General features: G+C 39.9%; 2 protein-coding genes across 9 annotated transcripts in view; both read left to right on the top strand.

Moving 5' to 3' along the window:
- Positions 1-134: 134 nt before the first annotated feature.
- On the top strand, positions 135-3,884 carry rab32b (RAB32b, member RAS oncogene family). The gene is made up of 3 exons (XM_085258300.1): positions 135-502; positions 2,113-2,390; positions 2,761-3,884. Exons 1-3 carry the CDS (start codon positions 289-291, stop codon positions 2,923-2,925), a joined length of 657 nt encoding a protein of 218 aa, XP_085114426.1. The 5' UTR covers positions 135-288; the 3' UTR covers positions 2,926-3,884.
- Positions 3,885-7,766: 3,882 nt separating this feature from the next.
- Positions 7,767-23,337, top strand: part of stxbp5b (syntaxin binding protein 5b (tomosyn)) — a 30,114-nt gene continuing 14,543 nt past the window's right edge. For 7 of the 8 annotated variants that reach the window (XM_085257012.1, XM_085257011.1, XM_085257007.1 and 4 more), the window contains exons 1-9: positions 7,768-8,252; positions 9,538-9,635; positions 15,900-15,981; positions 16,351-16,451; positions 17,654-17,788; positions 20,876-20,939; positions 22,171-22,254; positions 22,649-22,772; positions 23,032-23,110. In XM_085257012.1, coding sequence (XP_085113138.1) covers positions 8,109-8,252; positions 9,538-9,635; positions 15,900-15,981; positions 16,351-16,451; positions 17,654-17,788; positions 20,876-20,939; positions 22,171-22,254; positions 22,649-22,772; positions 23,032-23,110 — 911 coding nt within the window. In that variant the 5' untranslated portion in view covers positions 7,768-8,108. Of the gene's footprint in view, positions 8,253-9,537; positions 9,636-15,899; positions 15,982-16,350; positions 16,452-17,653; positions 17,789-20,875; positions 20,940-22,170; positions 22,255-22,648; positions 22,773-23,031; positions 23,111-23,337 lie in introns of all 8 variants that reach the window. The other variant, XM_085257005.1, reaches the window with a different exon arrangement.

Genomic DNA, 23,337 nt, shown 5'->3' with positions numbered 1-23,337 from the left:
GTTTTTCAAGTTGAAACATTAGGTGGCTCTGTGCTCTTGGCGTGGTTGCTAGTGATTTATAAATCAAAGGTCAGCTTTTTATTGCTCTGGTTTGAAGGAAGAATTTCAAAACAGGGACACCGTAGGAAGTAGTGAGTGACACAGGGAATAACGCAGAGTGTTGTAACACTGTTATTTCTACAAATTGTTATTTTACTTTAAAACTCTGTGTAAATGTGACCTAGTTTTACACAATTATTAGGAAAATATTTTATCTGTCTCGATGCCTGTCAGCTCGTGGACCGCAGCATGGGAAGGATTTCGGTGACATTATCTACAGAGAAGCTTTTTAAAGTTTTAGTCATTGGGGATCTGGGGGTTGGGAAAAGCAGCATTGTCATGCGTTATGTTAATAAACGCTTTGATGAAACATACAAAGCATCCATTGGAGTTGACTTTGCCCTAAAGACAATTGAATGGGATCCCAAGACAGTGGTGAGACTACAGCTTTGGGATATTGGAGGTGAGTTTCAAAACTATAAAGCAAATTCCTGTACAAAAATACTGGATGAACAGGCTAAATCTAATTTTATGACATCTGTTATAAACTCTGTAGAAACTGTACTGCGACACTTCTGTGAAAACACGATTTAAAAAGTTTCTCCAAAGCTTTTATCTGTAAACGTTTTAAATGTAGTAAAGTAATATCTCGATACATTTATTTATATATAATGTGTATTTGAATAGAGTATACCAGAGATACACTCACTAGCCACTGCATTAGGTATACATGTTCTACATAATGTCTAATTGGCATTGCAGCAACTCAGTGCATTTAGGCATGTGAATGGTAAAGATGAACAGCTGAAGTTCAAACTGAGCATCAGAATTGGGAAGAAAGGTGATTTAAATGACTTTTAATGTAGTACGGGTGTTGGTGCCAGACAGGCTGGTCTGAGTATTTCAGAAACTGCTGATTTACTGGGATTTTTCCCCAAAAAACATCTATAGGGTTTAGGGAGAATGGTCCAAAAAAGAGAAAATGTCCAATGAGTGGCAGTTCTCTGGGTGAAAATGCCTTGTTGAGGACAGCAGAGAGGCCAGACTCCTCTGAGCTAAGACAACAGTAACTCAAATAACCACTTATTACAACCATGATATTCAATGAATGAGCAATACATCAAACCTTGAAGCAGGTGGGCTTTAGCAGCAGAAGACCAGAAGTGTAAAAACACTGAAGTTACAGTTTGCACTGGCGCACCAAAATTGGACATATTGGAAAAACATTTCCTGGTCTGATGACTTTTGATTTTTTTCAGCAACCTTTGGAAGGTAGGTACAGAATTTGGAAATCTGGCTCCATCCTGCCTTTTCATCAACAATTCAGACTGGTTGTGGTTACTGTGGGTTATTTTTTGGCACATTTTGGGCCTCTTAGTTCCATTTTTTAAACCCCACAGCCTACAGAGGATTGTTGTTGACCATGGCCACCCCTTTATGTCCACAGCAAACCCATCTTGTTACGACTGCTTCCAGTCACAAATGTCACAAATCCAGTAGCAAGGTGTACTTAATGAAGTGGGTGCTGAGTGTACATTTACATTTAAAATGATAGAAAGTACACTTATTTGCCTAAAATATATTTTAAATAAACAAGAACTCTGGAGGAAAGCATTTTATTTGCACATAATATTCCAAAATTGCACATTTTTTAAAATTCATCCAAATCCATTTTTTCCCCTGTGGAAATTATATTTTAGTTCTTTTTTGGTGACACAACTTTTATACACATTTTTAAATTTAAGTTTAAATTTGCTGAATGCTTTAGTGCCTGGAAACTCAAGTCAAACTGCAGTGTTGTTGTTTTTTTGATCCATTCTTTACTCAGAGCTAATTTTAATCCTAGCCAGTGTCCATGGAAACATATGATTTTATTTCAGAAAATTATCAGTAGTCTCTCAGTTCTTACATAACATTTAGGTTGCAGTCAGATTTGACATGATAATTCAGACCAAAAAGAAATAATAGCTGCCTATCCATGAGAAAAAAAAGACACATTCCTACTTGCAGCCAGGTTTTATTAGAAGTTGAGCAAAAGGATCCATTACACACATAATTTTATTATCCCTCAAGGCCAAGAGAGGTTTAAGAACATGTCCAGAGTGTACTACAAAGAGGCGATGGGAGCAGTAGTGGTCTTTGACATTACAAACAGCTGCACCCTGGAGGCTGCCTCTGAGTGGAAGCAAGACCTGGATACCAAAGTGCGTCTTGACAGTGGCCAACCGATCCCTGCTGTCCTGCTGGCCAACAAATGCGACCTGACGGGGAAGGATGGAGCCTTGGTGTCCTCTCTGGACAGCTTTTGTAAAGACAACAGCTTCCTGGGCTGGTTTGAGACTTCTGCTAAGGTTTGTGCAACCATAGAAGGGGAATATGTGCCTTCAGTAACAGTCAGTGTTGGGTGTTTAGAGGTAATAACGTTAGGATATTCAGCAGATCATTAACTGATTATCTCAGGGATTGGATTCTGTTTGACTAATTTAATAGATTTTATATCTAAAAATATTCATATTGCAAGTAAGCATACTGCATGAGATCATGCATTAGACTTGCATGAGGGTATGCTCTATTGCATGTGTGAACTTTATCACTGCAGCTACTGCATATAACCTGTTCATATAAATATGTTAAAATATTAAAACACGCAGCCAAAAACTTAACCCGGCGGATGCACGCACAATGTTCTAAATCGTGTTCTTCCCTGCTTTTTTTTTTTAGGAAGATATAAATATTGAAGAGGCAGGTGCCTTCCTTGTCAAACAAATAATGCTGTGTGACACCAGCCTGTCCGCTGAAGAGCACCACTGGGATAGGATCAAAGTGAACCTGACTCCCACGGAGAGTCAGAGTCAGTCACTGTGCTGCGGGAGATCACTGTTCTGAGACAAAGAGCCAAACTAAAGCTACTGCTGGTTAAACAGAACCTGACCTGTTTGTGGTGCTGGGACATGAATCCACAGCCGCCTCAGTGAAGCTATGACAGAAAGCCACCAAGCTTCAGTAGCTTTATATTCATATTTCTGCTTTGCTGATTTTTCTCAATAATCTATGGACTGTGTGGGCTGCCTCATAAACACCTCTGTGGAGACAATGAGCTCATTCCTCTGATAAACCACTGATCCAGTCAGGATAATAAACAGATCAGCATGATACACATCCTGCTGGGAAAAGCCTGTGACACTCACTGCACAACCAAGACGTGCTAGTGAATGACCCACTATGATGAGGAGCCACGAGCTATCTAACGTTTATTCCCATGCAGAAAAACAGCGAAAATGTATATTTCATCAAATAGTCCTCATCAAATGACACTTTATTTGATTGCAGCTTCCACTGTGCCTTCATCTGTTATGCAACCCATGCATATAATTATCTCTTAATCACTTTTGCAGTAAGATGAGCTAAGACCCAAGCATAAGCAAGGCATCTCAGATTGATATGGCCAAAAGCAGAGAAAAGCTATCAGCATGACCTGATTTTGGTGGAGAAAAGAGATTTGTGAAAATGCCCAGAGAGTACACAGTGTCCTATACTGGGAGCAGAGCATTTAGCATGTATCTAACAAATATCAGAAGAGTGAGTGTATGTGACTGTATGTGTCAATGAAGTAAAATATCAGCCACTAAATTCTGGCTGAGATTGAAATAAAACCATTTGGAAGTAAATGACAAGCTCATCCATTCATCGCACACCCTCGACAGGTTACCAGGCTTATAAGTTCATTATTTCGTTAGTTTAGTTATTGCTACACTGCCTAAAGTAACTGGTTAATTCTACGTTGATCAACTTAACAAATATATTTCTTGCCTCTTTTTCATGGACAGTTTGTTCATTTAAATCATGTCACCATGACCTTTTTAAAGGCTTGTAAATTTTATGCTTTAATCAGTTACAAGGTGTTTTAACAGAATACGTTTGAAATAATAACTTTTAATTGAGTGGTTTGTTTTAATGCTATTAATGTGAAATTAAAGTGCCTTTAAAGTCGGACATTTAAACCAGTGCAATGTACGATACCTTGTCTTCCTCATTGACATGTTTTGTGTTGCTCAGGTTATTTTTGCACACCAATCTGTTCTTTGCTGTCCTGTAGTTTTACTTTTCGGTGTCCTTGCAGTGCAGCAAGGGAACTGTTCTACATCCTGCCGCTGGTTACCTTTTCAGAGTAGCATTTGTCCAAATTCAGCCACTCTCTCCAGATGTGTCATGAGAATGGATTTAACCTTGGAGTATAATCACATAATGTTTTGTTATATCAGCAGTTGTTGACGTGGCATTAATTTGCATTACCATAAATTTCCCCCAAAATAGATTAAAAAGTTAAAAATGGGCACCATAATTTCCCATATTTATCCAAACCCCATCACAAATTCATCTGATCTCTACATGCTGATCAAAGGAGTTGCAGCATAAAAGCCAGCAAGGTAGTTTACCTCATGTGGCAATTGTGCCTGAGGCAAAACGATGGAAGAAGTAACACACAACTGCTAATTTTGGATGTATGTCCCAGTTTCTGGAGACCTACATTCAGAAGTCAAAGAGGGATGCTGGCCCCAATACTTTTTCACATCGGACACAAAAGCCCCGCTCCTTAACTTGTTTATAAATATGACAGTTTGAATGGATGGGAGCCTCACTCCCAGCAACAGATCCCATCACTTGTGCATTATTGATATTGCCCTGTTTTATCAGCCCTCCGGCGTGCATTTTCTCTGGCAGCTTCGTTCATATATTCATGACTGCATGACAATTTCAATTTAGTCAAACTTGTGAATAGGTTTATAAAGCGTAAAGCTTTGTGCATAGCTTTGCTGTGCCTCTCACTGTCTCCCATTGTGCCTTGTGTGACCCATTTTATGATGTCCTGTGTGGAAAAAGTCTTTGAATAGCAGACATTTGCAGACATTCTCCTGCACCTACATTATATATGTTGATGTGCCCGAGTCCATAAATGCAAGAAAAGAAATGCTAGAATATGAATGAACCTATACCCTTTAAACTGACCACGTCCTGAACCATCAAGGGGCTCCATGATGACGGTCTGGAATCCTTACGTTGCTGTCCATGGTTCTGAATTTTTGTCACAAGGCGAGTTCTCAAACACAACAAAATACAGATTTAGAGGTTAATAGTTTTGCTAGTAGATGACGCCATCTAGTGCACAAAATATACCTGTGCAAAGACACTTTGAGAAGGGACACAAAGTGTTTTTTTCTTTTGTGTTGCTGTCCACATCAACGCTGAGACAAACTGATTCTATCTGAAAATCCTGTTTCTGATTCTAAAGGGTTATTGGCAGTACTGAACCAGTCCTGTTTCCCCCATCAACCACCAACATGTTTTGCTTCATCGCATCATGTTTCTGAATCAGATTTTTAAATTTGTAGCTACATTTGCAGCATTTAAGTGTTATCTATAGCAGTTTAAAGGATAAGCTAATCAGATGTTTTGCATGTAATGATCTGCAAAATAACCAGTGCCAATGAAGCTACTACTTTTTTAAAAGCAATATTTAAAGTAGCATAAAATGCAAATACTCAACTTCTTCCACTTTGTGATCAGTGCTGTTTGTCAAATCCACACACTGCACTGAAAATGTTTTTATTTATATTATTTGGTATGCATTCTTTTTTTTCCCCCAGCAGTATGAATAATTGAAGTTCATACAGTTATGATAAAAATAAAGTACTCACTCTTTCTATTCTAAGGTTTTACATATCAGGACATTATAAATAATAATAATAATGTGGTCCTTCAAGTCGGGCAAGTACAACCTCAGATAAACAACACATGACATATTACACCATGCCCTTATTTAACAAGAATTAAGCCAAAATGCAGAAGTAGACATACATGCGAAGCACATTCTCACAGGTTTCATAGGAATTACCTCTATAAACACAGACGATTTGACAGAGACTACCTGAAAAACATGTAACATTAACATGTACTTTGGTGTAGTATGGATGGTAGTAGGAGGTGCGTCTTTATCAATACCAAACGCTGAAGCAGTATAAAAAAAGAAAATACTAAAACACTGAATATAATACAGCATATTAGTACAAATACCTCATGCCAACTGTCAGACACAGTGGTAGTGGGCTGATGATGGTCACTGAGTGAACTCCTCTTCATACTAAAGCATTTTGGAGTCAAATGTGAGACCATCTATCTGAAAGTCAAAGCTTTCTGAAATTAGGTAACGTAACAGGACAATGATCCAAAGCACAGCAGCACAGATTCTGAGTTAATAAATTAAGCTTAAGAAATGAGAATACAATATGTTTTGTTTTGTTTTTGCAACAGTCAACAGGTAAGAAAGTGTCTAGAAGTCTATTATGTGTAGACAAAACACTGTAATCTTGTGTTAGATGCTTTTTTTGTGCTTGAATGATTCATGAGTCTAAAATTACATCACTCTTAAAATGGCCAGGTACAAGAACTGGACTGGAAATGGACAAAAGAGCAGCAAAGCAAAGCTTTGACATTCAGAAAGTCTGAGCCATTGTAAAAATTTACAAGAAAATCTACTTGGAAGCAAAATATAGGAGCAGTTCAAGACTTTTTGCACAGTGTTGTATGTGATATATTATTGAAAGTCAATACAAAACTTTTGACAGAATTATATCCAGAAAAGAACCAAAACTAAACAATGTCTTAAATCGAATTTACAAAAAGGCTCTGACGTTTTAAACGTGTATTGCAAAGGCCATGGCTTTAATGTCTCATTAGGTTAACTCGACAATTTTCTGTCTTTTGTGTCTTCCACGTGACTTTGTCAGGTGTACCATTTAAGGGGAGCTGCTTAATTCCTGAATCAGTTAAAATAAAACTATATGCCCACATGTGAAGTTTTTTAATGGGCTAATTAAAAGAATGACATATCACAAAGGTGAATATTTAACCAGGTTTTCCAGCTTTGTGTCCAATTCTCTGCAGAGCCAAAATAACCTCAATCTTCTTCCTTGGGGAACATAAGGAATGAGGAAATACGGCCTATTTTTCAGAAATGCACAATAGATTGGAATAGAATACCAGAGGAGTACCCTTATATCGCGTTTCAGTGGGAAAGGGCGTTAGTAAAAGATGCTTGTGGCTACATTGTCTCCCTGCGTTATTTGTTTGCACTTTTAAACCACTCTTCAAAGGATTGACAGGTGTCACTGGGGTAAGGTTTTGCTTCCCTCCCAGCCCTCGAGCATTGAGGCTGCTCGGGACTCTTCTTTAGCCAGCAGGGGGCCGCAGGGCTATCTGAATTCCTTGTGTTGCTATGTAAAAAAAATTATAACTAAAAATTGTTTGAAGAGCTCACAGCGCCAAAAACGTTAAGATTGTGGCAAAAATAAGGACTTTGTTTTTGAGGATTTTTTAAAATTCTAATTGAATTTTGAGCCACACAAAATGACCATACATAGGTGTTTAGAAATAATAACACTCCCTCTATTAAACTTACAATAATTTAAGGATATTGATGTCTTTTAAATTGGTTTAATTTGCTATGATAGCTATCAAAATGTATACTGTATATAATGTATATGTATATAAATGTAAACCTATTTATGCTCTTCTTTTTTCTCAGCAGGTGTCAACAACACAAGCAGTTTTAAAGCGTTTTGTCAGCTCACATTCCGATCGAGGTCACCTAATCTGACGGGTCACGGAATACACCGTAACACCGGTCCTGCATCCGGGTGACGGCAGAGCGCAGACTCAATCCCCGCTGCAGTTCACTGCGTTTCCGTAGCCACTTTGCTACCCGCTGAGCCCTGGTTGGGGAAGGAGCTGGCGGAAACGACTAATCCCGGTCGACTAAACGCCAAAGCTGGCAATATAAATGGCGCATTAGGGCTGCTATCGGAAGGGACTCTCTAAACCAATGTTCGTGACTCGGGCGCTTTTGGAGAATGCGTTGGCAACACCCTCCGTAACATGTGAGATGTATACAGAAAGGTATTAACTGTGCGTTATTTCGGCTAACTAGCTAGCAGCTACCCCCTTCTCTGTATCCAATTTATGGTAGCTCGCTTGATCTGTTTTCTGAACCGTCGCTTGTGTACCGGAGGAAAATGAAGAAGTTTAATATTCGGAAGGTGCTGGACGGCTTGACAGCGGCTTCTTCCTCCTCCTCCGCAACTGCTCAGCCGGGTACTCACAGGGAAAACGATGTTGTCCAGGAGACTTTACAGTCGGAGCATTTTCAGCTTTGCAAGGTGGGTTTCCGTTAATAACAGCTAACATTAACGAACTGACAGTCAGATGACAGCAGCGTGACACAAAAAAAAGAAAAGAAAAAACGCTGACTGCTTTTATTTTTGGATATTAATTTCATTATTTAGTATGGAAACCACTTGAATGTACACACACCAGATTTAAAGTCACACACTTGAACACTACAATGTGATTTATTTATATGTAATTATTTTTAGTCTATTTTAGCCAGCCCTGCCTTGATGTAGTCCATAGTGGGCTGTTTGCATTGCTCTGAATCTTTGAAACTGTATTTTCGTCACTGTAAAATATCATAAAATTACAACACAACACTCACCCACCCCATTTGGACATTGCTCACTTCTATTCATGCTGGAGGTGCAGGTCTAACGTGGGTTTTAATGCGAGTTGTTGAGGGCAACATCTGCAGCCTGTATTTCGTTTATCATAATAATAGTGGATCCACTGCAAATTTCCCATGTTGTGTTTCAAAGGTGGTGAGAAGAAAACTTTTTATTGCAAAAACTCCAACTCTAGTAAATATCCAGCACCTCTCTTACCTTCAGCTAAACTTCTACTTGGATTTTTATACTAAGCCACCACCATCCACGAGTGCAGCAATCGCTTCAGAGCATAATCTTTGTGGGTACAGTGCATAAGAGCATGTGAGTGAACAGCTTTGGCAAAATAAATAAATAAAACTGATCATTTAAATCATAACCTCACAGGTCACTACACAAGAGCTCCCCAGCCTTGTTTTTAATCATGCACGGTTTAGTAATGCAGACTGTTAGGGCTGCCTGGAAAGGTTTCGCCCATCAGCTTCAACTCCAGCTGGGAGCAGAACAGGTCAGGTCCCCGGGTTACAGGGCCATGGCATTACCTGTTATGTAATCCTGCTGCAGGCTGCAGAGAGCTTATGGATGATTGAGCAACGTTTCCAACCTGAAACAATTGGGTTATAGATGCCTGATGATGATAATAATTTGGAGGATAAGCTACTGCAAGATTCTGACAATAAAAGTCCAGCTCAAGGTTGTCATATTGAGTTTTACTGTTGTTTTCCAAAATTAATACTTCACAGATATCAAGTAGCCATGAGAAAGATATTTCAATAATGTTTATGCTTTATCTAATTTCTTTTGATAATAGAGCACATTTTCCACATTGATGGATTGCATTTCTTGGAGACTATAATTTTTTAATGTCAGCTTGACTGTGTAGGAGATGATCGAATAGCTGGCTTAAGGTCTAATGTAAATTCTGCTTCTTCTTTTTTTCCTGCAGACTGTGCGTCATGGCTTTCCATATCAACCATCCTCAATGGCTTTTGACCCCGTACAGAAAATCTTGGCCATTGGGACTCAGACTGGAGCTTTGAGGCTGTATCCTTTTTCCCATGTGAAGAGTCATGCAAGGAAAGTAAAGGTTTACTTTTTAAAAAAAACCCCAAAAAAACACTCTCACCCACACAGTCGTGGCACACATGTGTAAGGAAAGTAAATCCGTGTCCAAGTTCCTGGAATCATTTCCAGGAACATTTTTCCACTTAAGTTGCCATTCAGCATTCCACAAAGGCACGGGAGTTCACAGAGTAAATTATCCTTTCTGTCTATTGTCATCCAACGCTACAAAAAAAAGAATCTCCAAAACAAGCTAAAGGAATCTGAGTTCTTAGGCTTAGGATGTGTTTCTGTGCAACCAGCAGCCTCCTTCTCCTGGAGCACCCAGGCTCATTAGTGGTATCTCTGCAGTAGCATGAACAGCTCCTCTGCCATATGCCGAGGAGCCAACCTCATCAACTGTGCTGCCCAGTCAGTGCCAGGATGCCACTTCATATGTGCTGTAAACATAACTGGACTTGCACGACATGCACACACAATCAAGCTGCCACAGTGCTGTGTGGCCCCTCAGGCAGTTGGAAGTCAGTTTCGTATTTCTTTGTTTTGAAGGATAAAAATTTGCTTTTACAGCTAACATCCGTGACTCACAGCAGCAGAACTGCCCCTGGATTCCAGGCTATTAAACACTGCATGTGATAGTCTACTCATATCCAGGTTACGCCTTCAGGGCTGACCTATTAGTGTATCAGCTCAGGGTTTCCCTTTGTGCTGGTATCCTGCTTAAGAAGCCCACCTGCCTTGTTTAGATTTTCATTAAGTGGCTTTGTCCTCATCATTATCCACTCTCTAGATTAAGAGGGCATGCTGTTTTTTCACAGGGCTACTCCCACAGAACATACACTGCTTCCATGTTGTCCTAATGTGCAAGGTGGAGCTGATGGGATTACTGTCATTCAGGCAATTGGTCCATTTATCAAAAGATGGTCTGTATCGATCCACCTCACTGCCCCTGGAGTTTGGAACTGCTGCCACAGCTCAGTAGACATAAGTTCAATGAGGTGTCTACAAGCAATAAATGTCTGCTTTTACAAGATCTGCCTCTACTACAGCGTTTTAATCAGTGTGTAACTCTAGACATTTCCGTGCTCTTTCCAGTGCAGTTTTGGCAATTATAAAACCATCATATCTCGTGTTTAAGCACATGCAGATAATCTTTGTGTGCGGTGACCGTACACATCTTGAACTTTTTTAAAAACTAGACATCACGGTTGATCCAATAGCTGAGTACTTGGGATATATTTTGCTTGGTTGCCGATGCTATAAGCATAAGAGGTCCCTGGTTTGATACCGGCTTTTTCATTTGATGTGTGTCATTAGTGTAAAAGCACACATGTATAGACAAGGCAGCTCTCCTCTGACTGGTTGCACTTGGCAAACAGAATGTTTGAACAGCAGGTGGGTGGTTCTTCTGTGCTGTGTAGACATGGATGACTTCCTTAGATGACCACATTAGGGATATACTCACTCACTAACATTATACAGGGTGATGAGCAGGAAAAACCTAACATTTGAAGCTGTGTTTTCTCCCTGCATACTTTAATTAGTGAACCCAATATAAATATATTAATTTTAACTTTTTGCAAAATCAGTATTTTATTAGGTAAAGGCTGGTCTGATCGTGGTAGAAGTCAGAATTTGTTTTTGAAGGTTTTCAGAGTAGAAATGCTGTACCTGCTTCACTACGCTGTAGTTCCTTCTTTTTTGGTATTAATATCTGCACTTGTAGAAAGACTACTAAAGACATTATCAGTCTTCTATTGGTAAACTAGCATGAAAGAGAACTTCCTGTCATGCGTATCATCTGTTGACTTTGTGAGAAAACCTGCTGATGTTGAAATGCTGCGGTGAACCACAGTGGTTTACCGAACAGGGAAGTGTTGACGTTCATAGGGTATGACTGAAGTGTGTGATGTTTTTAGGGACATGGGGGGATATCCTTAAGAAGGTTACGAGAGCAAATTATTTGGCATCTGCTGTGATATGTCAAACTTTGTGACATTAGGACTAAAGTGTGCTTTCCTTTCATACATGGGTAAAAAAAATGCATCTGCAGGGTTTTCGTCAGAAAAGTTAACCCCAGTGGCTTTGAGTGAGACACCCATAGTTTTGTTTAAATTTAATGTTTGGTGCAGTTAGCAGCAACAGTAGTCTAAAAAGACACATTAGCTACCTTAATGGGTGTAGCTTACAGTGGGGCAAAAAAGTATTTAGTCAGCCACCGATTGTGCAAGTTCCCCCACTTAAAATGATGACAGAGGTCAGTAATTTGCACCAGAGGTACACTTCAACTGTGAGAGACAGAATGTGAAAAAAAAATCCATGAATTCACATGGTAGGATTTGTAAAGAATTTATTCGTAAATTAGGGTGGAAAATAAGTATTTGGTCACCTCAAACAAGGAAAATCTCTGGCTCTCACAGACCTGTAACGTCTTCTGTAAGAAGCTTATCCGTCCCCCACTCGTTACCTGTATGAATGGCACCTGTTTGAACTCATCATCTGTATAAAAGACACCTGTCCACAGCCTCAAACAGTCAGACCCCAAACGCCGCCATGGCCAAGACCAAAGAGCTTTCGAAGGACACCAGGAAAAGTATTGTAGACCTGCACCAGACTGGGAAGAGTGAATCTACAATAGGCAAGCAGCTTGGTGTGAAAAAATCAACTGTGGGAGCAATCATCAGAAAATGGAAGACATACAAGACCACTGATAATCTCCCTCGATCTGGGGCTCCACGCAAGATCTCATCCCGTGGGGTCAAAATGATCATGAGAACGGTGAGCAAAGATCCCAGAACCACACGGGGGGACCTGGTGAATGACCTGCAGAGAGCTGGGACCAAAGTAACAAAGGTCACCATCAGTAACACACTACAACGGCAGGGAATCAAATCCCGCAGTGCCGGACGTGTTCCGCTGCTGAAGCCAGTGCATGTCCAGGCCCGTCTGAAGTTTGCCAGAGAGCACATGGATGATACAGCAGAGGATTGGGAGAATGTCATGTGGTCAGATGAAACCAAAGTAGAACTTTTTGGTATAAACTCAACTCGTCGTGTTTGGAGGAAGAAGAATACTGAGTTGCATCCCAAGAACACCATACCTACTGTGAAGCATGGGGGTGGAAACATCATGCTATGGGGCTGTTTTTCTGCCAAGGGGACAGGACGACTGATCCGTGTTAAGGACAGAATGAATGGGGCCATGTATCGTGAGATTTTGAGCCAAAACCTCCTTCCATCAGTGAGAACTTTGAAGATGAAACGAGGCTGGGTCTTCCAACATGACAATGATCCAAAACACACCGCCCGGGCAACAAAGGAGTGGCTCCGTAAGAAGCATTTGAAAGTCCTGGAGTGGCCTAGCCAGTCTCCAGACCTCAACCCCATAGAAAATCTGTGGCGGGAGTTGAAAGTCCGTGTTGCTCGGCGACAGCCCCAAAACATCACTGCTCTCGAGAAGATCTGCATGGAGGAATGGGTCAAAATACCAGCTACTGTGTGTGCAAACCTGGTAAAGACCTATAGTAAACGTTTGACCTCTGTTATTGCCAACAAAGGTTATGTTACAAAGTATTGAGTTGTATTTTTCTTATTGACCAAATACTTATTTTCCACCCTGATTTACGAATAAATTCTTTACAAATCCTACCATGTGGATTCATGGATTTTTTTTTTCACATTCTGTCTCTCACAGTTGAAGTGTACCTCTGGTGCAAATTACTGACCTCTGTCATCATTTTAGGTGGGGGAACTTGCACAATCGGTGGCTGACTAAATACTTTTTTGCCCCACTGTATGTATTCAAAACTATTTCTCTTTTGTAGGCCCAGTGAGGGGTCAGTTTAGGTCAAGAGTGGGCCTTTAACTTTCCCAAGGGGCCACAATTTGGGCCTCATTGGAACATCTACTCTTACTAGCAGCAGCTTATAAAGAGATAAAATTAATATTGAGCAGAATTGCGTTCAGCTCCACACCATTCCCAGTTTCTCATGTGGTCTCTTGGGAAGATGAATTTCCCACTCGTGACTTGTGCTATCCTGTGATGTGCTTACGGCGCTGCTATTGATTTCATGATTGATTACCAGATAATGGTTTTCTAAATTCTCAAAATGTATTTGATTTAATAGTATGACTGGAAATCTTAAAGTGCAGGTCAATACAGTTGCTCAGAGAGTTGATCTATTCAGTAGGACGCACAAATAGAGACTTCCAATATTACCAATATTTTCTGTATATTTGTGTTGTTTGTGTGATTGATTTCCCCACTTTTGTGCCAAGGAAGTCGAAATCTTAATTACAAAATATAATGCTATTTAATAACGGATAAAGCATTTTATTTAATCAGACAAAGCTAATATCCAGTCAGTTCATCGCTGTGTTGTCTTGCAGTCCAAAACGTTAATTAATTCAGGACAAGAAGCAGCAGGAACTCTTCACCTCTCAAAAACTGGAACCTTGCAATCAACTAACTGATTACTCAACTTAGGAAGTTACTTAATTTAAGAGAAAAGCAAATCATATGAAAGTTACCATATGACCAACAGTGTGAGACAGGAACTAGCATTTTGAGCTTTTTTTGTTTTGTGGTGTGACCCATCTTCCTGTGTCCACACTGCCAATGAAATTAAGAAATAAAGAGAAACATGTATTGTTGTATAGATGGTCTATTACTATGTAGATTATACCTGTGGCCCCTAAGCTTTTGATCATGTAGTGTGGCAGGAAGTTAGAAAAGAATGCACTCGCTCCCCGCAGTGATAACATCTTGTTGTGAGGTTCGTGTTAGTAATTTCCTGCTAGCCTAGAAAGTAGCTTTGCTCAGCAGTACTATTAACCTATATTGCAGCTGAATCAGTTTTACAATACTTACAGCGAAAAGTTGATAATCACTGGAAAACAACACATACTTCGTGTTCACTGTTGCCTGGTTGCTTAAATGACCCCCACTGGATTACAGAAATATGATGAAAACACTGTTAAATATTACCATTCTTGGTTTTTCAGCTACCTCTCTGCTCTTATGCTCTTATTTATGCATCACCAGAGGGTATGCAATGGACTTAATGACTCTTCCTCCTCCTCCTCGTTCATTGTGGACCTATGGAAACATGATAACCATTAATAATTTTGACAAATGTTGTACACAACCTGCAATGCCAGGAGCTAAAACTGGACACAAAGGTCGTGGGTGAATGTGAGGTCAGTTGCCCACAGCCTTCGACTGGCGCCAGCTAAAAAAGTCTTGACTCTAATAGTCTGAGTTTACCACTGTCATATAACGACCTGATGTCCACTGTTGAGCCCATCCTGAAACGGTGTCCTGAACCCCACCTTAGTTTGTTTAAGGAACTGAGGGATTGTTTGATCACTGCTTGCTTGTTTAATCCTGTACAGAATCATACTATTTGAGCCTTAAAATGGTTTTAGTCGACATAGCTGCCAGTCTTTGGAGCATTTCTTTTGCATGCTAACATTAATAGTATGAGAAACACTGCACCTTTTTTTTTGTCTCTGTGGTCTGTCTGTCTGTTCATAGACTGGCTGTATGATTAATGCTCTTGTGGTTTCCTCCTCCTTTTGTGCTTGCATGCACAACTCAGTGCACATATGTCTCTGAGAGTGATTAGAGGCTAGTTGAAAGGATTTCCCCCAATTTCTCTTGTGATTATTCAGCTGCTTGTGAAAGTATTTTGGAGGTTTTTATCTGAGGCGTTACAGCCCCAATGCTTACGTGGCAATGCGTCTGACTTTTGCACTGTTCATAATTTGTGATGCCCCGTGTCTTTTATTAGCTGAACGAGCAGCCTGATTGCTTCTGAATGGACAAATTAAGCAGGCAGAGAATCTCTAAGTTAAACTTAACAGTCCAATAGAGAGAGGTGAGTGTGAAGTTAATCATGCTGCCGTCACACTGGCTGACGCATGTGAATATATGAGGGAGACAGGGCCCACTGATTTTATTTATAACTCATCAGTTTAGTGTGTTACATGCTTTTGCCTGTGCCTTTTTAGGAATGCAAGCGGAAAATGTCAACTTCCATTTAGTTCAGAAAAAACAAACAAAGAACTTAAGAACCTTTGATTAGAAAAAATCACAGAAGGCTGGAAATAGCAATTGTCACTTTCATCTTTTTGTATGAAATTATATTAGAAAAGTTGCAGCATTTTTAAAATAGGTTTTCCTCGATTTCTGCATGAACCTTCCTGGCACCTTTCCAGTTTTCTTTGACTGAGCAAACTTTTTTAGCTTTGGCCGTGCAGGGGTGGAGTGCTACTGTCAGCACGAGAGCAACGCTGCTGTCATCCAGCTCCAGTTCCTGATCAACGAGGTTTGTTGTCATTACCTGTTCCTTGTGTCCTTGTTTGATTTTCTCTCTCCTCCTCCTCACCACCTCTTCGCTCCCAGCCTGTTCACTCCTCTCCTCACACACCCAGCCATGAATCTATTGATGAATGTGCTTTTATACATCGATTAAAAGTAATGCTAGTGGTGTAACCTGTATTCATTTCAGTTCAATTCAGTTGACTTTACTTGAATATTGTCTCTTTGAGCTAATTTTACTTCAGCACACTTTATACTGTAGAGTCTACGAGCTTTATATCACATGCTTGTGATACAGCCATATAAAGTGTCAATGCCAAGCCACATGATGTTTTCTCAACGCAAATAACTGCTCTGTTTATCACCGTCACCACAGGGGGCGCTGGTGAGTGCCTTAGCTGATGACAGCATCCACCTGTGGAACCTGAGGCAAAAAATCCCTGCTATCCTGCATTCACTCAAGTTTAACAGGGAGAGGTACAGTAATGTGTTTGTTTGTCTGCTGCTGCATTTGCTGCAACACTGCATCTGATGTGAACAAAATTTGCCTTCACAGCTGGCCACATGCTGTGGGGCTGCACCAGCTGTTTTTAGCCAATAAGGAAAATCTGTGACTAATGGTTCAGTATTAACAATGCATCAAATTACTACATTTTAGAAGGAATGTGGCACCCACAGATTTTTATCACCCAGCTTTGCAATTTTTCTCAGCTCATTATTTGGATTTTTGGCCTGCAGATTTTCTTTCCCTCTCTCTGTTCAGACCCTCTTTCAAATGTAGCAGAAATTTTATGTTGGCCAGAAGGACATTATAATAATGCTATAGGAACACCAGAAACATAAGATGATCCCACCCAGGGGAGCGGCTATCTGCTGCTGACCCGGTGTTCACCGCAGTATATAAGGGATCATTTGTGCCAAGAGCCAATCGGTATACTGAATAATGAGATGCTGTGATGTGTTTTTATTGTTGTTATGTTGAAGTTTTATATGCGTGTATGTATGAATGTGGGTTGATGTGAAGGGATTTGATTCATTTTGTTTATTGCTTAGTGAACCGAAGACAATTTTCCATTGATGTTGATAATAAAGTTATTGTATTCTATAATCCAGTGGGACATATTTGCACTGAAATGGCAAGACAAAAATGAGCAGTAAACTGACTTAAATGGCAGTATATTTTGACTGTGTGCTACTTTTCCTTTCATTTAACAGTTGCTACAGATATTTTGCAGCATCTTGATGGTTTAAACCATCAGGTCTGTTAAAAGAAACTCCACACTTTTTGTTAAGTCAGTATTTCCAAGTTCATTTAAAAATGACTCCAGATTTCCTCTGGGAAAAAAAAATCACAATTAAGGTACAGACTAATAGCAAAAGACAAAACATTTTTGCAGGTTCATTCTATTTCAGATAGTAAATGTTGTGTATGACTGGATTCTTCTTTCACCCAGTTGAGAATAGGCAACAGTATTTACTCTGCTGTTCCCCCCAACTGATCTATATATAGTCTGGCTTCATTAGTGTGACACAGTGCAAGGCCTTTGTAATTAAATCTTACTCACTTGCTTCTTCTTCCAGTTGGACCAGCGTGATTAGGGACAAGGGTAACCGTCTGATGCCAACTGAGTCATGAGATAATAAAAAGCCTGGTTGTGATGGATCTTGATCTCTTCCAGAATCACATACTGCCACCTGCCCTTCCAGAGCAAATGGCTGTACATCGGCACAGAAAGAGGAAACATCCACATTGTCAACGTGGAGTCCTTCACTCTCTCAGGCTACGTTATTATGTGGAACAAAGCCATCGAACTGTGAGTCTGTATTTCACAACTACACCCCTCCTCCCATTACTCACTCACTATTTGCATATCTTCTTTGTGCAGCTGACACTCGACCAGGAAACTCAAAATTGCAAAGGAATGCGGTTGCCGGCACTTGCAGAAACAGTTAGTCCTGTAAGCTGAGAATACTGTAGCTCTGATCGGTATGAGGGCGGTATGGAGGTGGTGATTGTGCCATGCCAGGACTTGCAGTTGAGACTTCTGGAGGTGTTCTGTTAAATCTGGCAGCAAACATCTCTGATAGGAAGTGCCCACTTCATAACCCCAGTGACCCATCCTGTGTCACCCACTCCCTCGTGTAAACACCCACTGTAAAGTTTGCAAGGAATTTTACATCTTCTGAGGGGTTCCCATTTAATGTCACATGCAGGTGTATGATCGAGGTGGATAAAATCACTATCAGTATCTTTTCTGGTTATGATAGCATTTTCGTGTATCGAATACAGGTTTTCCCAGCACACAGGAATTTAAAGTGATCATTTTTAAACAGCTTTGCTAAATGGTGGATTATTTACTTGATACATAATTTAACAAGTGATAATAAAAATAATTTCTGGTCAAACAGGGCAGCACTGGCAGGTCGACGCGCTCTTCATACTTGCAATATCTAGCAAAGTTATTTTGCTAGATAAAGTTTAGGAATTCAGTCGTTTGGGTCATCCCTCCAGCATTCCCATTAGTACAGACTGAGCCATTATAACTGTGCAACATTTAACAGTTCTGTAAAAGACATTAAGTCTGTGTCTTTCAATGCCACCTACACTGTGTAGATGAAAGTACCAGACCACCTGCACATTATACCTACTGGAGCTGCTCCACTACGAAGAACCATGCCACGAAGATCCCAGCACACATGTTTAGTGCTGATGATAATTCAAGATGATGTTTGGAGCTTTGTGAATATTGACTCGGCAATCCATTGGACAATTTTACACTCTATGCGCCTCAACGCAACGCAGTTCTGTAACTTTGTGTGGTTTGCCTCTGCGTGGCTGAGTTACTGTGGTTCCTAAACACTTCCAATTTGCAATACCACTTACAGTTGATTGTGGAATATCCAGGAGGGAAGTAATTTCACAAAGTTGTTGCAACAGCGGCATCTTATTATAGTACCACATTGGTATTCAGAGAGCTCTTTGGAATTAGCCATTATTTGACAAATATTTGTAAAGGCAGACTGTATGGATAGATGCTTGATTTAATACACCTGTGGCAGTAGGAATACACCTGAAATTAAAGATTAGGCAGTGAATTATTACTTTTGTTCATATAGTGTGTTATATAGGTACTTTGATCATTTCATGGACCTCATTCATGCACGCCTCAGTAAAATGTATTGGGGACAATTCATTACAAGCAAATGATGAAATTACTGCTGTTGTGCTGTCTGACATTTCATGCATGTTAGGAACACAGAAGACAGACTTCTAGAAATGGCTGAAACGAAAAAAAACGAACTGTTAACCTCAAATCTCATTAGCAAGCAGTGTCATAAAACTGTTTTGAGTCGGGACAACATAAAGAAGTCGCTTTGAGGCTGTGAGATTAGTTTGAGCAAAGTGAGACTAAATGCAGGTGCCAGAAGTTTTTGTTTTTTTTAATATAATGTTAATATACCGTTGATACTCTTAAAGTAACTGAATGTATTCCGAATTGGGTGGTTTGCAAAGTGATACCAAAATGTTACTGGTACAATCTAGTAAGATTGCCGTCATGACTCGCTGTGAAGTGATCAAAGTACACATTGATACATGAACTCAGGTCATTCAGATTAACAGAAAGAAGTACATGTCTTAAAAGGACTGGTTACATGTCTACCACAAAATTTGCCCATTCTGAGCCCTTGATTGGGGCTTAAAAGGGGTAGTGAAATTACTATTTTTTTCCTAAATGAAAACTTTAGTCAGTAGAAGTTTTTCCAAGCAATTTTATTTTCCATGTGCCCACCAGCGAGCTAAAAAAGATTATTTTAGAAAGTGACTGGCAGCTAAAATTGGTTGCATAAAGGTGTGCGTGTGTATGAGGCTGCTGGTGAAATCGGATAAATTGCTCTTTTAGATCCTGGAGTTGAAAGTGTCAGAGCAAAGTATGCCGTCCTCTTAGATAAATGTGTCAGATGCAGGAAGTGGAGATGGGGAAATGATTTAGCTTGTCTTGATTTTGAAGATGAAAAGAAACGATGTGGTGTGAAATCTAAAGCGAAATATTCAGTTATGTCTTTGTAGAACCTCTGATAGAATCGTCTTTTCCATGCTCTGCTTCATAGCTTGTTGCCTTTGGAAACTCGTGGACTCTCCTACAGTGGATAGAAACGCTGTGTATGGCGCTAATGATCATATCTGGTGTTATGCTGGAAATGAAACTCAGTTTTAACTAGTTAATTTAAAGTAATGTTTACCGACGATTCCGTCAGTTAACAGTCTAGGTTAAAATAATCTTTATTACAATAAAATCCAGTTCACAAACATGAGAACTGGTTATTAAGCCTGGTGTTTGTGGTGCGGGTGTATCACAATGTGGTGATTACCGGCTGGAGTTCATATTCCGCTCCATCCCTTCCTTTTATTCACTGCGACATCACTGACTGTATCGACTCATCAGCAGCAGCAATGAGATCATTAGCCGCTGGAGCCAGACCACACTCAGAGGCAGCAACACTTTCTTTAGGCCAGACCTTCACTTCCTCCATGCCCCTTGCTCTGTTGCCACGGTGATCCTGTCTTGAAACACTATAATCTCTCATAGACCCTCATGTGACCCTACTCTCCCTCTCCCTTGCTGTTTGTCTCTCTCATATGTCATGGCTATTTTTATTTATTTTTTCCTCCCCTCTGGTGCGCTGATGCACATTTTCATCTTATTATCTTGTCCTTTTTTTCTCTGTGCAAGACCAAAGATTGGGGCTTACATTTTGGATGTCTTTCCTAATTGCCTCTATCTTACCGCCCTCTAAAAGCTCCACTGTATCACTATATTTATCAGATACATTTTACTCATCAGTGGCAAATATACCTAAATTGACTTGGACTGTCTCCCATTTCTTTCTTTCTCTGACAGATCCACCAAGACACACCCAGGGCCTGTTGTGCACATCAGTGATAACCCCATGGATGAGGGCAAGGTAACTGATAGCTGAACATTACATTGCCTATAGAGAAGATAAACAATTGTACGTCATCTGATGATGTTATGTGGAGAAGCAGAGCTGGAAATGATTTTTAGTTGGATCTCAGAGACTGTTCAGTTATATAATGTAAAAGTTCATGTCTTTTAAAAGAAATATAGGCTTGCTTTTAATTCAAGAAAGTTAAAGTTCCACTTAAGTGATTAAGTGAACTGGAGATAATCAGTTAGATAAAGATGGATTGCAGGGGACACTCCTGCTTTGGATCATAGGTAATGATGTTTTACCTCAACTAGCAGTTACTGTTTTCCTAGAGCTAAAGATAGGACAGTCTGCAGTGATGGCGCAGAGTAGGCTACCACTGTGACTGTAAAAAAGGCAGCGACAACAACAACTAGGAGCATTTGGGTTGACTATTATAATTTGCTACTAGTTGCTGGTAGACAATTTGGCACAGGAATTCATGTTACTGCTATCACCAGTTGGGCATTTGCTGAAATTTAAGTTTGTTGTTAGAGTAGTGCTTTTCCGGGACACTGCAAATAAATTGCACTTTTGTTAAAAGAAATAAATACACAGAGTATTATAGCTCATACCTATGAAGCATATGAATTGGATTTTTATTTCTGGAATCTCACTGTTAAGTTCTTTTGGAGTAGCTCTGCGTTATTTAGAGGTGAAAATGATCATCTTGGTGCGCCCCCTCATTTCATTCACTGTCTTGAACAAGCCTCAATTTAAGCCAGCTGTCTTTCTATTGGCCTGCCCCCTGCAAACACAGTTTGAACAGCAGACAATATTCGTCTGAGGTGACCATATTAAGGATATCCTTTCTCACATCATATAGAGCCAAAAATGCAAAAACACCTACGCTCGTATGCAGACCCTTCTATTTGCCTCTTACAGGCCATTTCAAAGGGTTTATGCGTATCTTTTAGCCTGTTCTCACAAGGAAATTCCTAACTATTGAAAAAATAGTTATAAGCTACTCTAGTGTTTACATGATTGCATAGTAAGTGAAAACTTAGTTGCTTCTTACAGTGTGTAAATGTCAGAATATTGCATCTTATGCCATCTTAAGCAATGTCATAAAAGTCTACTAGGGAATGTAAAATAAATAACTGTCATACATTCATAAAGTGAATTCATTATGAACCAGTTTTGTGCAGAATGTAGTTTAACAGCAGTCAGCTGAGCCTTACTTGCTTTGCTTCTCTTGTTATTTCAGCTTCTGATTGGATTTGAGTCTGGGATAGTAGTGCTGTGGGATTTGAAGTGCAAAAAAGCTGACTACCGCTACAATTATGATGAGGTAAGGCATTGTTTTCCTTTGTTCCAGTTCTTGTGAGGAAACTAGTTTGTCTGGTGTTCCTCACTGTTGTCTGAGAAACATGTTTGGTCTTGTTGGGTTTCTTTGTAAATCAGTTAACACATGAAGTTTTATAATGACACATGAAATGGACGTTTAGGTTTCTTTCATTTTAAGAGAATGGAAAACAGCTCAAAATAACATTATCATATATTTTGCTAGTTACTCATGAATTTTTGAAGGGACCCAAACTATCCGTGGACAAGTATCACCTTTGTTAAGACAAACCCTGATTTCCCCAATGATGTAGAGTTACTTTGCTATTCTGAACTGTCAAACATATGTTACTTGTACATTATGTATCACACTCTGTTAAACGGCTACCGTGGTTTCTCAGGCAATCCACTCAGTCGCCTGGCACCATGAGGGCAAACAGTTTGTTTGCAGCCACTCCGATGGCACTTTGACCACGTGGAATATACGAACCCCAGCCAAGCCCGCACAGATCATCACACCACATGGTAGGAGCTGTTGTATACACACACTTGTATTGTTTATATTCACAGAGGCATGATTAATGGAAAAACTATATATAGGCCTTTAAATAAAGTGTAGTCCCGCCAGTCTTTGAGACCTGACATGTGTAACAGATGGATGCCGACATGTCCATATGTTCACATATGCACCATATGTACTGTATTCCTGCAATGTAAAATATAATGAGTTTTTGTTTCGGGGATTTGTTTTGTTTTGTTTTTTTGGCATCTTGAAATCCAATAGGAAAGCAGCCTAAGGATGGAAAAAAGCCAGAACCATGCAAGCCTATCCTGAAAGTGGAATACAAAACAACAAGGGCTGGGTGAGTGTGATGGTAGTTCCCACCCATCCTGTGTCTTAACGGACGCTAGTTTGAAACCATATCCTGTACTCAAAATGTCCTTTCCTGTTATTCTGAATATGTAACAGGTTAGTCTTCTTGACAGCGTCCTTATGCTGATGAAAAAGCCCTGTCTAATAAGTAATTAGACAAGGCAACAGTCTCATGATACTTGTTAAATATAATGATTTTTGACACAGCTGGCAGCA

The sequence above is a fragment of the Mchenga conophoros genome, linkage group LG19, assembly GCF_057382185.1.
Source record: "Mchenga conophoros isolate Kocher_MC1m ecotype Shallow Benthic linkage group LG19, M_conophoros_male_GT1.1, whole genome shotgun sequence".
Classification (NCBI taxonomy): domain Eukaryota; kingdom Metazoa; phylum Chordata; class Actinopteri; order Cichliformes; family Cichlidae; genus Mchenga; species Mchenga conophoros.
The sequence above is the reverse complement of the archived record's forward strand: the minus strand, read 5'-3'. Positions and strand labels throughout refer to the sequence as shown.